At 35.2% G+C, this 15689-nt stretch overlaps 1 protein-coding gene across 1 annotated transcript; it reads left to right on the forward strand.

Moving 5' to 3' along the window:
* The first annotated feature begins 7432 nt into the window (after window positions 1-7432).
* LOC108907046 (protein ALP1-like) lies at window positions 7433-12493 on the forward strand. Its single transcript, XM_018710561.2, has 3 exons — window positions 7433-7900; window positions 11540-11669; window positions 11723-12493. Exons 1-3 carry the CDS (start codon window positions 7614-7616, stop codon window positions 12491-12493), a joined length of 1188 nt encoding a protein of 395 aa, XP_018566077.1. The 5' UTR covers window positions 7433-7613.
* Window positions 12494-15689: the final 3196 nt, after the last annotated feature.

Genomic DNA, 15689 nt, shown 5'->3' on the forward strand with positions numbered 1-15689 from the left:
ACAGCGTTATAAACAAATTCTCCTAGGGTCAGGCAAAAATTGCTCGGGAATTCGCTTTTTTTGCATTAAATACAGCTTATTTTACGGTAATTAAAAAAAAAGAGGAATCACTTACGCCTTTTTGTTCCCAAGTTAACTTATTATATATCGTTAATTGTTAATTAACTATTGTTAATGTACATGTATCGGACCGGGATTTATTTTCAAATAGTGAAAAAATGTCAGGTTTCAAATGCCTTTCCGATTAAATTTCAACGATAAGAGATCTACATTTTTCGAAAAAATCGAAAAAAATAAGTCAAATTTTCGGTAGATTTTTTGCATATTTCCAATTATTTTGCAATACGCGCACAATTTGCACAGGAAAACACAACTAGCAACACAGATTTAATAATTATGATAAATCCTAAAAAGGCCCATTGTTATCTGGGCACACGGGGCAACAAAATGTTGCAGTTCTAATTTTCTTTCTCCCCTGTGGCCTTGGTAAAAGCGAATGCAAGTGGACCAGCTCAGGTAATTTCAAAGTTTTACCCGTTCTTTTTTTGACCCACAAGGTCTTCGATAATTGCTAACCGGAAATTGTGAAAGCTGATTTTTCTGCCGGAGTACCGCTGGTATACCAAGCATTCAAAACAAGAATACGTAAAATATTGAACCCAATTTTCTTGTACCATCTTATCGTTTTCCTGTCGCATACATTGTAAGAGCATCTGATCTTTACGATCTACCCTCGACATGTTTTTATTATACTGAATAATAGCTTTAGGATTTATTTTTTCCGCGCCTCGCTTTGTCGTCGTTTTCTTAAGGGTCACGTTATGTTCAATACTCGTGAATAAAACTTCTCTCTTGTCACGCTATTTTCCCATCGTAATACCGTTAGCCTCGTCACATTTCTCTAGACACAATTTCTCCTTTTTGCAATTTTGCTTGGACCACCTCTTGGTAATTATTTTTACGATTGCCCCTAAGCGTCCCTGTGCAATAGGTTTTTCGTTGTAACATCTTCCCCAAGGCATAATTATTATAAAAATTGTCCATATATAAACTATGGCTTCTGTCCAGTTGTTCAGGCATTAACTGCAGAACAACAGTTGAAGCATGTCCCTTAGAACTTGTCATATCTTTTGACCCAGAATACACAAAGTGCTTCAGTGTGAGGCCATCAGGCTCTACCAAAACGTACGTTTTTATTCCGTATTTGTGACGATTTCCTGGACGGAATACTAAATGATCTCTCCAGGGTACCATGGACTCGTTAAGGTTGGAAAGTGAACCTATAAAATATCATTTTCGTGTTTACTTTAATTTTACATAGAAAATAATTTTACCTGCAACATATTATTATTGAAACAATTTAATATGTCTTATTTTGTCGGAGACATATTAGAATCAATAGAAAACGATTGCGGCCCATATTTTCAGAGATAGGTCAAATTATAAAAGCTGTGTTTCTTCTAGAAGTCCTGCATCCGGTGAATTATTATTGTTTCTGTATGCAAAAAAGCCCCAAGAACACAGGCAGTTCTTCCTTGGTTAGTAGCGTCCACTGGGTAATATGCATCATCATTTAGATCTGGAATTTCATCTCGATATATTCTATAGATCTTCCTCGGTTCTGGAGTTCTGGAGTTGTGGGGAGGATAGCTTTTGAAGCTACAGCACTTAGGCCCTATTGGGTCCCTTGTACTTCCTCCTATTAGGAGATCAATCCACCTGAGCCGCTAACCAACCTAATACAGAGAAAAAGGTGGTGACGTTGCTCAGGGCTCTCCAATATAGGCCATAGAAGGCCAGCGCTCTCCCAACATGGACTCTCTTGTTGACGAGACGGCAGTGCATTCACATAACACATGTAATACCGTCTCGTCTTCCTGTTCACAGTCTCTACAAAGAGGTGTTTCACATTTCCCCATATTGTAAAGGTGTTTCCTTAGCCAATAGTGTCCAGTTTGAATACCTGTTACCAGGCGAAGATTTGACCTAGACATGGTCAGGTATTTTTTTATCTGTTAGGTATTTTTTTATCTGCTAGGATATACTAAGAGCTCCTTAGCGAAATGACAGTTAATCGTTTCATTCCATCGTTCTATAAATTCTTTGTGGATGTTTTCCTTAATAATTCCAGCAAGTGCTGCAGGCAATTTCTTCAGCGGCTATGGTTGTGCCTGCAAACTCTGTACAACGGTAGCATGCTTATCCATTGCCCACTGATATCGGATGTGCAAGGATCTAGAGGATATGCGACATCCTGCATCCTCCTTCCTTTTTTATCCGTCTGTGAAGACGTTAATTACATCTCCACGGGCGGTCTCCTTCTGTCTCTTTGTGAGTACGGTGTAGGGTTTGTCAAACGCAAACCGGAGAGAAATACTGTCAGTGTCTGCCTGCAGAAGGAGCGTCTTCCTGACGACTCCATTCCATAGGCTACTTCTAATTTCTCCACATCCTACATCCGGTTTTAAACTAACGTTCTTGAGGGGAAGCATAGTTGTCAAAGCCATTTCTCTTAGATAAATATCCAGAGGTGGCAGACAAAGCATTACCATTCATTCTCCATTGCTATGGAGATTTTCCTCGGTATTCAACTATCGATTTCTTTTCCAAGAGTACTAACAGTTTAGACACTTTCGCCGTTTGAAGTTTAATATCAGTTTTTCTGTAGTAATTAATATAATTTGTGCAACGGTTGCAATATGTTTCCGCAAACATATATAATTTTGACGAAACCTGCTTCAGCGATGACCCCGGTCGGATAAGGATCGTCACAAAGAGATGTTAAAACACCCTGAAAGCGTCCTAGATTCCTCAAAAACAGCCTTCTCAGTTATGACGGCTGGAAACGCAATTGGTGAATTATTACCACCATATATTCGTTACAAAGCAGAAAATTTATGGATGTCATGGACTGAAAACGGACCCAGAGGTTGCCGTTACAATAGGTCAAAAAGTGGGTGGTTTTGTTAGTTTCTTTTTCCAGTGGAAAGTAAAAATATATATATGACTAGACCGGCCAAAGAGAGAAAGTAGTGATAATAATTTAGATAATTTAGACTTAATTTTGAATTTGGATTGTGTTTATAATAGATTGTTGGGCGCCATCCGCGTTCGCGGAACCTGGATAATTTCTCCTGTACCGTCCGTTCATACAAGTACTTTACTTTTCCTTGCTAGCTCAGCGTTTATTCAAGAAAGAATGTTTGGTTGCAATTGTAGGGCGACTTAAATTACGTGTTGTAATAACTGGGGTAATAGTAAAAGTAGAAAAAAAACAGAAACCTCGGCCCTGGCTCTGGCTGGTTCGTAGAAGAAATCACTCACTCACCTCTTGGCAGGCTCACGACGGCAGCATACGTCGACACACCTTGCTTGAAGGATTGGGCTGATGAATACACGTAAGTATGGGTCTTTCCAGCAGTAACTCGGTCTTTTACTTTATAGGGGTCCACCAAGACGGAGGCTCTTGGCGCGACGAAGAGTGTAACGAATATTAACAATAAAAAGTGACTTTGACACGGTTGGGTTTTTGATTCATCTCTTTGACAGTTCCCTTCGTTGCAACTACGATTTTTTTAGGCACTCTCGGAGCGCCGTGCTATTAACAGTTTGACTTGTGTGTGTTTGAAGATTGGTTCACTTCCCTTCTTCTTCCAATCCTCTCAAAGAATGAAGGTAAAAAGATTATTATTGGGGACAATTTGTCATCACACTTATCCCTAAAGGTGATCCAGGTATGTCAAAAAAATAACATCAGTTTTGTGTTGTTACCGCCGAATAGCCCATTTATTACAACCACTAGATGTCGCTTTTTTCCGACCATTAAAAGGGGCATGGAGAGAGACTTTAAATGACTGGAAAAAGAGAAATAGGGATGTCGTCCCTAAAGAGACATATTTCCGAGTTTACTTAAGAAGACTTAAAAAAAATTGAAAACAGCCGCAAAAAATCTTATAAGTGGATTTGCAGCTACAAGCATATATCCTTTCTGCCCTGAAAAAGTTTTGCCGAAAGTCCCAGATTCTCAATCTGTCTCTAATTCAGAAGATGACGCAAGCGAACATTGGACTAATTCCTTCGTAGATATGTTAAAAGACTGTATAATGGGATCGAAACAGAAGCAAAGAAAACGAAGGTTAAAGTTGGCTGTGAAACCTGGGAAAAGTGTTGGAGGGCCAGAGGGAGAAGTTTTAAGCAACGAAGATTCTGAATCTGAAAACGATACTGAGAGTGAAGAAGGAAGTGAAAAGGACAAAGAAAATGAAGTCACCGAGATCGTAGAAGAGGTGGAAATAGAAGATGAAGAAATTCAACATGTCCAGGATATCTGTGAAAATGATTTTATATTGACAAAAATCGTCGTGGGCAAGAACAAACATTTAAAATCAAAGTTTTAGAATGCACAACTACCTCTCAACATACAAATGTAAAAATTAAAGCTGATTTTATGAGGCCTATAGATACAAAAAATGATACATTTACTTATCCTGTAGTAAGAGATGTCACTACAGTTGATATGGAGCAAATTATAGAAAAACTAGAGAATCCTAAAGAACTAAGAAGGGGACGCTTTAAATTTAATAGATCTCTTTTATTACTGCCTTAATATTTAAAACTTTACTGTACTTGTGTGAAACTAATGTGATTTAGGATAAACCCTTAATTTTTTTTATAGAAGAACATATTTATTTTTTTATATTTACATATTTACACAAACACAGAGTTACGTTGTCTTCACATGGTTGAATATTTTAACATATAAACAACTGTTTTTTTCTATGTACCTACATCCTAAGTTATAATTTATTTTTTAAAAACTTAATTATTGTCCTATCTTACTCTTTGGATACGTTAACTTAAAAATATATGGCGTTTAAACCGTTGTCTCAACTCGCCCCGAAATGCGGGGCGAGTTGGGTTGGGACAACATAAATCCAAAAAAATATACATTTCAGCATCATCAGTTGTAAAATTTCATGATGCCTATGGATCAATTGCAATGTACAAAAAGAAAAGGAATCATACAAAGTATTATTAACGAAAATACTGATGTGTTTATCTCAAAATTGTCCAATGTCACCCCGGTTTACAGTAAGGATTTCTTGGTGCCACCAATTTCTTTGATTTTAAGAGTATTTCTGTGTGACTTTTCAAGCTTTACGTAAAAATTACCGGTACGGCTCTACCTTTCTTTCCAAGAATAACAAATCGTATTATATTTTAAACTAAAACCTTTTCCATTGTTGTTAGTGACTGATAAATATCTTGCATACCAGGTACCATCCTGCTGAACACATAAATTTAATCTTTCTTTCAAGGATCGTCTTACTCTTGATAACATTTCTGGAGTTATACTTCTACATGATTCTCTTATTCTATTTTTCATATCATCAAGAGTTGTTGGTGGATTGGCATATACCTGCCCCTTAATATAACCCCACAGGAAAAAGTCTAGAGGGGTTAAATCGCAAGACCTTGCAGGCCAGTGAATGAAACCCCCACGCCCTATCCATCGTTCTGGATAATTGTCATTTAAGTATATTCTGACATCATGATGATAATGAGCGGGCGCTCCATCGTGTTGTATAAATATATTTCCTCGTTCAACAATATCAATATCTTGAAGAAGATTAGGCAAATCATCTCTCAAAAAACGTAAATACCTAGGACCATTTAGGTGTTCATTAAAAAAATAAGGTCATACAATTCTTGTATTTAAGATACCACACCAAACATTTAACGACCAATTATTTTGGTACCTTACTTCCCGTAGCCAAAATTGATTTTCCGTTGAGTAATAGTGCATATTGTGCCGATTAACTAAGCCGTTACTTTTAAAAGTTGCTTCGTCCGAAAACAATATTCTTGTTAAAAAGTTTGGCTCAGCTTCAATTTGTCTATTCATAATAGTACAGAAATTTACTCGCTGTTCAAAATCATTTCCGTGCAATTCTTGATGTAGTTCTATGTGATAAGGGTGGTACTTATATTTCCTCGTTATTCGGTTTACAGTAGATTGTGACATTTCAGATATGTTAGCCACTTGACGACTACTAACATGAGGATCTTCTTCAACTTGAAGTAAAACTTCCAATTCCTTATTCTCATTTGACGCATTTCTATTAACTACTTCCCGTTTTTTGTAATTAACATTACCACTTTCATTAAATCTTACCATTAACTCTTCAAAAGACTTTTTCGAAGGCAAGCGTCTATCAGGATATTCCATTTTATACATTCTTTGAGCAAGAAGACAATTTCTTTCGGCTGCACCTAATGCATACACCATATCTATAAGTTCATTTCTTGTAAAATTCATTTTGAATTTCAATAATACTGATTTAATGTTCAAAATCTCAATAACAATGCACTGACAAGTCTAATGTAACAATTTTGATTATTTTGTTTATAATTGTCATTTTTTCATGGCTTTTGTGACAATGTAACACAATTAGAAAATCACGAAAAATGCTCCACTACATTGTTAAGCGAATATCTCCAGAAGTATTGAGTATAGGTATAGGACATGGTTAACAAAAGTTGTTAGTTTTTAAAAGATCTAAAGGAATATTGAAAAATATACAGGGTGTTCCATTTAAAAAAATTAAGATTTTTTAGTTTAAACTTCTTCAAATCTGTCATTATTTTACGAACACCCTGTAGGTGCTAATCAAAATTTGAATCCATGACGTTCTCAAGCCACCTTTACAGTAACACGGTACCAAAAATCTTGTTTTAATTCTTAAAAATAACGAGGATAGCTACTGTTAAATACAGGTACAAAAATGCAATATTTTTTATTTAGTTCCAATTATTTCAGAATCTATTAAATTTAGATATAGGAAACTTTATATCAAAATGTTTCAAATTAAACGTAGAATCTAAAAATGTTGTAAAATACAGGGTGTTCCATTTAAAAAAATGTAAGTTTGGTCTGCCACAAATTTTTGGAGCACCCTGTATATTTTAAAATATTTTTAAAATGTGTCCTGTTAGCGTACTTATCACCCTGTAGAAATAGTTTTTTGATAAACTTTAGCAATTCGGAGCAAATCTGCTTTAACCAATCGTTGACTCACCCTGTACAATATTATGTTAATTGATTTTGATTTTAATGTTTTTAATTGTTGTATTTATTTGTTAATTTTTAAATTTGAATTTGAATTTGTTTTTTTTTAATAAGAGTAGAGCTGACTCAACTTCAGGGTCTGGTTTCCTGTAATTTTATTTTGTTTGATTTGCTTAAAGCAATTTAAAATGAAATATGTTTTAAAATTTCAGTATGAGTATAGGTATTACAATTTTTGTTGATCGTAACTTTATAATTGACAAAATTTTATCCTTAGGCTAAATAAAACAATTACATAAAATTCCTCCTCTTAATGTCAAGATTTGATAACGTGCAAATTTTGGTTTTACGTTATAAGCATATACGATTAAATTTTAAATTTATGTCTTTAATATTCCAGTTTAGAGCTCTTTCAGACGAGGATACTGTATCCGAGATATAGTATGCGAGATACAGAATCGCGGTTTAAAATTATAACGGCTGCTGTATGGGATACCGCTGAGTTGCCCTGCTTGAATCAGTTGTCAGTTGCAGTGCAGTACGTATGGACGTGGAAGAATGCATAATGATGTGGTATTTAATCAGAAAAAATGAAAGGAGAAGGACTATGTGGGTTCATCCAATTGTGGAAATAAGAGAAGCCAAGGGAGCTTTCACCTTAATCTATGCAGATCTAGAGCAAGACCCATCATCAAAGTTTTTCAATTATTTTCGAATGTCCATTCAATCGTTTGAAGAGCTGCATGCTAATTTAGAATGTAAATTAGTAAAAAAAGACACTGCCATGCGTAAAAGCATTACACCAAGAGAACGATTGGCAATAACCTTAAGGTAAGAAAAAATACTTATTTATTCTAAGTTTTCTTGATTAGGTAGGTATTTATTTTGGTTATATTATGTAAGAATAATTTATATTCTATTGATATCAGATTAGTGACTGTCATCGGGATATTGGGTTAGTAAATCTAAAATAGATAATAAAGAAAAAATACTAAACTTATGTATTTTAAGTTTTCTTTAATAGGTATTTATTTTGGTTATATTATTATGTAACAATAATTTATATTCTATTGACATCAGATTTTAGACTGTCATCGGGATATTGGGTTAGTAAATCTAAAATAGATAATAAAGAAAAAATACTAAACTTATGTATTTTAAGTTTTCTTTAATTGGTATTTATTTTGGTTATATTATTATGTAACAATAATTTATATTCCATTGACACCAATTATTAGTGACTGTCATCGGGATATTGGGTTAGTAAATCTATTAAAGAGCCGTCAGTTGAAGCAAATGAGTATTGCGAATGAGGAGAGCACACATTACTCAGAGGACTTGGACTGGCATCGGGTGGTGCATGTGTTTTAAAATGATGAGGACTCGGTTGTAATATTTATGAATATTGTGATGTACTGGCAGAATGCATTTGTGGATTAGTGAAAGAAGTTGAATGATGTGCAGGATTGTGAGTGATATATGAACTAAAGCCAGGTTGAGTGGGTAACATTGCTGTTTTTATTGATTGGATTATTGCTAATTTAACATCCATCCTTTTTTCGATGGGCACTCTTTTCAAATCTCCAAGCAGGGAAAGAAGAAAGTGTCTGTCTTCGTCTTGGTCCAACTTTTTCTCATTTAGCTCTCGTCGATTAATGCTTTCCTTCAATAGTTCCGCAATTTGGGCGTCAGAATCTTTTTTTGAAGAAAGCCTTATTTTCTTGCGCAACGGTTCAGATGATGTAGTAGCAATAGCATCGTCTTCTTCCAATGATGGATCTGGCGGCTGTTGCGTTTCCTCATTAAAATTGGAAGTTGTTCTGAAAAAATACCAACATATTAAGTTTATTAATTTTTGTCCTACAAAATTGATTTTTCATACTCTTTATGCGAAGCGCATCTCATCAAAAATGACAACTTTTCAAAAAACACATAGGTCTTCCAAGTTACAGCAGATCCACTTTTTAATGTTTTCCTTTTCACCAGTTCACGCGCAAAAGAGTTTCTCAGATTCTTCCATTTTTTCTGTACATCTATTCCTAAAAAAAAACTAGAATAAGCATATATTATTCAATTTTTATTTTCAGGTATCTCGCGACTGGTTGCTCAATTACTGATCTACATTATACTATACCTACAGAGTTGGAATATCAACTGCAAGTGAATACAAAAAACATGTCAACAAATTTGGGCAGTCATGAAAGAATAGTATATACCAATTCCCACAAGAGAAAAATGGCTAGATCTTTATACTATAATTATAAACATTATTTTTCAGTACAACTTCTGGCTATGTGTGACTCCAATTACTGTTTCACATATGTAGATGTTGGGGATTATGGGAAAAACAGTGATTCCATTTTCCATCATCCATTTTCAAAAATTCAGATTTTTATAACAAATTAAGCAATGACAAGCTAGCCACCCCAGATCCAGATTTTTTGCCAGGTAGAAACGACATCAAAATTCCATATGTTATAATTGGTGATGAAGCATTTGGACTATCTTTTCATGTAATGCGCCCATACGGCGGACAAATTTTGTCACTAACAAAAAGGATACATAATTATAGATTGGTGATGAAGCATTTGGACTATCTTTTCATGTAATGCGCCCATACGGCGGACAAATTTTGTCACTAACAAAAAGGATACATAATTATAGATTATCCCGGGCAAGGAGATACATTGAATGCACTTTTGGGATTTTATCCAACAAATGGAGAATATTCCACAGACCACTCAATGTGTCAATAGAATTTGCAGAGGATATAGTAAAAGCTTGCACTGTACTCCACAATTTCGTACGTGTACGGGACGGATACAGACATGAAGATACCTTGTCCTACGAAGGACTCTATGACAATGTTAATGGGATGATATCGAACAGTGCAAGGTCAGCTAATGCTATTCGAGACTATTTTGCTGATTATTTCATGACTACGAATGTTTTGCCGTGGCAAAATTTTTATGCTTGACATGTATGTAAGAAATCTGTAATTACATTAATATAATAAATACTTACCATATTCATTCTGCTGCACTGATGTCAGTTCATCATAGTTTGGATGCATATCTTTACTGACTTCCACCCAGCACTGCTGTTTTTTATTTCTATTAGAAAAATCTTTGTGGGAAGTGTCCCATAGACATGAATTTGGCTCAATTAAGCTTATAAACTTTTCATTGTCGAAAACCGTGTGCTCCATGTCGATTCTTGTTTACGACTGCCACCACCCGCCTATGATGTACCGCGTATACTCTTAAAAAAGTATGCGTGTCTGAACAGGCACATATAGCGTAATGTAAAATCTGTATCTCAGATACGCATTCAGTCGCCGGCGGCTGGAGATTTGGAATTAAGAAATTGTGAATCCGGATACTGTATCCGCCGGCGCCGCTGAGGCACGTGTGAACAGCTCCATACGAGCGCATGCATTTGCTGTATGCGAGATACGCGTATCTCGCATACAGTATCCCCGTGTGAAAGAGCTCTTAATGTTTGTAATTGCAATTTGGCCAAATTTTAATGTGTATACAACTCACAATGCGCTGTGCCGTTATAGTGGTTTCTTCCTCAACTCTGGAAATGCGATAGGTCCATTTGTTGATAGAGGTCGTAGATAATTCCGCGTTGACGTCCAAAAACTCGTTCTGACTGCAATCCACTATGATGTTACCAGCCGACACTGCACTACACTTTTTGATTTTTCCACTTTATTTCACTACCTTTTAACTAGTTCAAATTATAGTGTCGAACTTTATGTTTATTACTACTGATGATTATAAACTTTTCGGGATTTTAACCATTTATGGACGTTGTGTGGTTATGACGTATGATACGTTTCACGTTTCAGATGGCTGGATAGGTAATTTTCACAACTTTATTGATTATTATTGATATTCAATTGTTATTTTAGGTGCTAAACTGACCATGTTACTGCTTTGAAGATTTATGAGAGACTAAAGCCTGTATCAGACAATGCAATTTTGTTGCGGCGACAAAATTGCGGGGATTTTGTTGTGGGAGTAAAATTGCATGCTTATTATTACACAATGGGACAGAATTGCTGCATTTTATTTAGTTTGTAGAAGTGTTACCAACTGCGCATTATAAACTACCTACTACTTTTAATTTAAGATTCAAACAAAACATTGTTATGGATGAAACTTCTAAAATAAATTGCTGTATAGCTTTAATAGCGGCTTCAACAGTGTTACTAACAACAGCCATAATATCAAGACGATGGTGGGTTCGACCGTGGATTTTAAAACGCTCTCAAGGCTGTTTAAACCTGGTTAATGAAGAATTTCAAGTATGCAAAGTTTTGGGTAGTTTTAAAAATTATCTTAGAATGGATAAACCGACATATGAAAAACTTTTAAGTTTAGTAAAAAATGATATCCAAGTTCAAAGCACACATATGAGAGAATCTTTGAGTGCTTCTGATAGATTAACAATAACTTTAAGATTTTTAGCCACAGGAGAATCATATCAAAGTTTACATTACACATTTAGAGTTGGTCAGTCTACTATATCTGAATTTATTCCTGTAGTGACTAAAGCTATTTATAATAATTTAAAGAAGGATTACTTAAAGGTGAGTGAAAACAAAATATCAATAAATCACTATTACTGTGACTGTTTCTTTAGGTCCCTAATACTGCAGCTCAGTGGCTAAACATATCCCAAGAATTTTATGAAAAATGGAATCTTCCAAATGTCTTAGGTGCTATGGACGGGAAGCACATAATATTTCGAGCCCCACGTAGTGCTGGATCTGCATATTATAATTATAAGCAACAACACAGTATTGTGTTGTTGGCAGTGGTGGATGCAGACTATAAATTTTTATATGTTGATTGTGGAACAAATGACAGAATATCAGATGGTGGAGTATTCCAAAGAAGTACATTATCTGCTGCTATATCCAACAATAGATTAAACTTCCCAGCTGAACGCCCGTTACCAGGAAGAACAATGAATGTGCCATTTGTTTTAGTAGCCGATGCAGCATTTCCTTTATCTAGAAACATTTTAAAACCATTTCCATTTCGCAATATGACATGGCCACAGAGGCTATTAAATTATAGATTGAGTCGCTGTCGTAGAGTAGTTGAAAATGCCTTTGGCATAATAAGTAATAAATGGAGAGTTTTATTAACTGTTATGAATTTGTCACCTGCAAAAGTTGAACTAATTACACTGACTTGTTGTGTTCTTCATAATTTTTTAAGAGTAAACTGTCCATTGCCCTGCGAGGGGGAAGATAATGCTGGAATAGATCGACGTTTTACTTTTCGTTATGGTTTAAGCCAACAGGGTGGAAATAGGCCAATGAGGCATGCCATCGATTTTAGCCAAGAGTTTATGAATTATGTAGTGAACGAAGGCCAAGTACCATGGCAAAATGACTTAACGTAGCTTGTTATAAATTAATTTTGAATAGAAATTTTATTTATGAAGTTTGTTGTATGTTACTGATCCCCACTTGCCCCTCGTACCTGTTATAATTTGAAAAAATGATTGCTTTAAAATACCCAGTTAATTATAATAAAATTCTAGTTTGTACAACTATTACTTGGAGAAGTGTTTCTTTTGACTAGTCGTAGATTATAATTACCACGAGTGTTGTATATGTTTGTTGCAGAACATAGGAGCTTGTTTTTGACTATGATAAGCAGTGTTAGTAACATTAAAACGATAGTACTAATCTTGGAAAGTCCTGAGAATCAACCTACATTACTATGGCTTATTATAAATACCTATCATTAGTAATAAAAAATGAAGTCAGCCATATTAACCTAAGATATAAAAGTTATTCTTGCTTTATTTCATAGATATTTATTTGAATTTACATTTACAAATCATGTAATCATAAAACTTTAATTCGAATCATTGTCTTGGGCATCTATTACTAAATTAAATATGTGTCTTTTTGTTTCCCGTAAAATATGAGGGTTTTTAATTTTGCCTAATTCTGTAGATGCTAATACTTCTGATGCATGTTCTATTATAGACATAGCTTTCGTTTGTAATGTACAGCGACGTTTTCTTCGCACTGCTGTCGATGGCCGTGATGTTGATGGGGTAGCTGACGAATCAATTTCATACTGAAAATTATCCAGATCTTCTACGAAGCCATCAAATACTATGTCACTGTTTTCTTGGTCTTTTTGAGGGTCATCTTCAGTAATCTCTGTATTTTCATCTAAATTGGATGTCGACTCCCTTACCGGGGCAGAGCCCTTCAAAAAAGATAATAACTGATAACTCCATAATTTAGGTAGATATATGTCATCTGTACCACTTCCACTTGTATAACTTGCTTTAAGTTTTGCGAGTTCCTAAAATAAATAGCCATATTAAAAAAAAGGGAACAGTGAAACTATTGATTTACCTTAAAATATTGAGATCTCAAGCCATGGATTTTTCTATTTACTTCTTCCTCTGTGACATTTTCTATTAACTTGCTTTCTTCTAATGCATTTTTTATCAATTTAATAGTTGCTACCCTCTTCGTTTTATTTTTATAATCAGCGTGAGTAGTTTTATATAAATAAGGATGACTTTCATAGAGTTCAATCAACCATTTTGTTGCTTCGCGAGACCAGTCTATTTTTGGCAGAGTTGCCAATGGTTCCCGGATGAAATACCCGTTACAGGATTCGTCATTACCCACAAATACCCACAATACAATTTTCTACAGAGCGGCACATATAAAATAAATAATCGATCTTTATTAGATTTCAAACAAGAATTACAATTAAACAAAGGATCTATACGATTTTTTTATTCGTTTTAAAATGCCATGCTTAATTGAAATGGCAAGTTATTAACTCCAGTAATCCACATAATTTAAGTTCAGCCCTTTTGGTAGATTCTTTAATGCGTTTTGTCATAAGGTCACTTATTTTGATATTCGATTTGATTTAACATTATTTTTGTTTCTCTGAAGACTGATGTCATTAATTGACCATAAAAATGATCTGTATCGACGTAATCTTTAAAAAAACATAAAAATAATGTTAACTGCGCTACTCATAGCACCCGCGCTAGCCTAAGGGCCACCTTAGCAAAGCGCATCCCAGGCTGCATAGACGCACTATCCTACCCAACCATAAACATGACACTACCCCCGGGGTTTACACAGACGAGCCGGCGAAGCAAGAAGAGCGCCAGAAGAAAGGGCCCTAGCCGGCGGGGCCCACAGGACAAAAGGAGGTCCCACAAAGCGCCTACACCGGCCGCATTTCCGGTCGGGGTAGACGACGGATGGGGCCCACCTACGAAGGCTGTCCAGGCCTACACGAGATGAGGCAAGATAAAAAGGGATAATCCCCCTCGATCCCAAATCATTGAGGCCAATTTCTAGCCATGGAATAATGGCGCGTACTCATAGCATAGCAGAAGGTCACAAGGAACAAGAAGGCACATATTAATTAATGAGACGGACGGACTGACGATGACGGCTGTCCTGGATGCTTTCGTTTTGGCAAAAATAGTACCCAATATCAACTAAAATCAGTTCAGAATAACTCTAAGCTTCTATTAGCTGCTGTTAGCTACTATTTTTGCCAAATCGAAAGGCCATCTGAGGGTCTTTCGATTTGGCAAAAATAGTAGCTATTAGTAGCTAATAGCAACTTAGAGTTACTCTGAACTGACATTAGTTGCTAATAGGTACTATTTTTACCAAAACGAAAGCCCCCCTGTGTTACTACGAGAGTATTATATCTATCCTCTATTATCTTCGCGTAGAGTAGGCTAGCCACCTACAACGTAATATAAAGTTACTTCCCTAATAAAATAAATATTCCCCACAAAATCTCCAGGAAAAACAATTCCCCACAAAAAAACCCACACTCAATGAAATTCCCCACGTTTTGGGGAATTACCCACAGATTGGCAACCCTGATTTTTGGGGCCATTATTCAATCCAAAAAACTTAATGACGACAGAAATAAAGACGCTAATAAAATTTTTTAAAACGTAGAACGTAAAAGTCCGCAACCACAAAACATAACCAAATAAATGTAAATCACACTTGTATTCATTTTTCCACAGGTCTACCAACTTTAAAATACAGGTTGGTAATAAACAAATCTTCATAAAAGTAACTAGAATCCCTGCAATTTTGTTGCACGGAATAGAGCAACCAAATCCCTGCAACAAAATTGCATTATCTGATATAGGCTTAACTACTTTGAGCTCGATTTTTGTTTTTATTAAAGTGAAAACAAAAGAAATGTTACTATGGAAATGTTAAACGAAACTTTTGAGAATTTTTATTTTCAAAATACCGACTTTCTACATTGTCTTTAATATTTTCTTTTTTCACTTTACTAACAATTCTTTACTGATTTTTGAAACCAACGATTGAAAAATTTTAGGTTCATCGATTTATCGAGAACTTTTAAAGTTTATTAAAGTTTACACACAAATTCGACCTTGGGTTGGAATCTCAATACAGTTTTTGATGTTAGAAAGGTATTTTACACTGCACAAGCTATTTTGCAGTTCTACAACACTTTTAAAACTAGAACTTTACAAATTCTTACGATAATATAGATATGTCATTTTGAAACACTCATGAAACTCTTTAGAATGGTTCAGGTTT

The sequence above is a fragment of the Anoplophora glabripennis genome, unplaced genomic scaffold, assembly GCF_000390285.2.
Source record: "Anoplophora glabripennis isolate ALB-LARVAE unplaced genomic scaffold, Agla_2.0 scaffold261, whole genome shotgun sequence".
NCBI lineage: Eukaryota > Metazoa > Arthropoda > Insecta > Coleoptera > Cerambycidae > Anoplophora > Anoplophora glabripennis.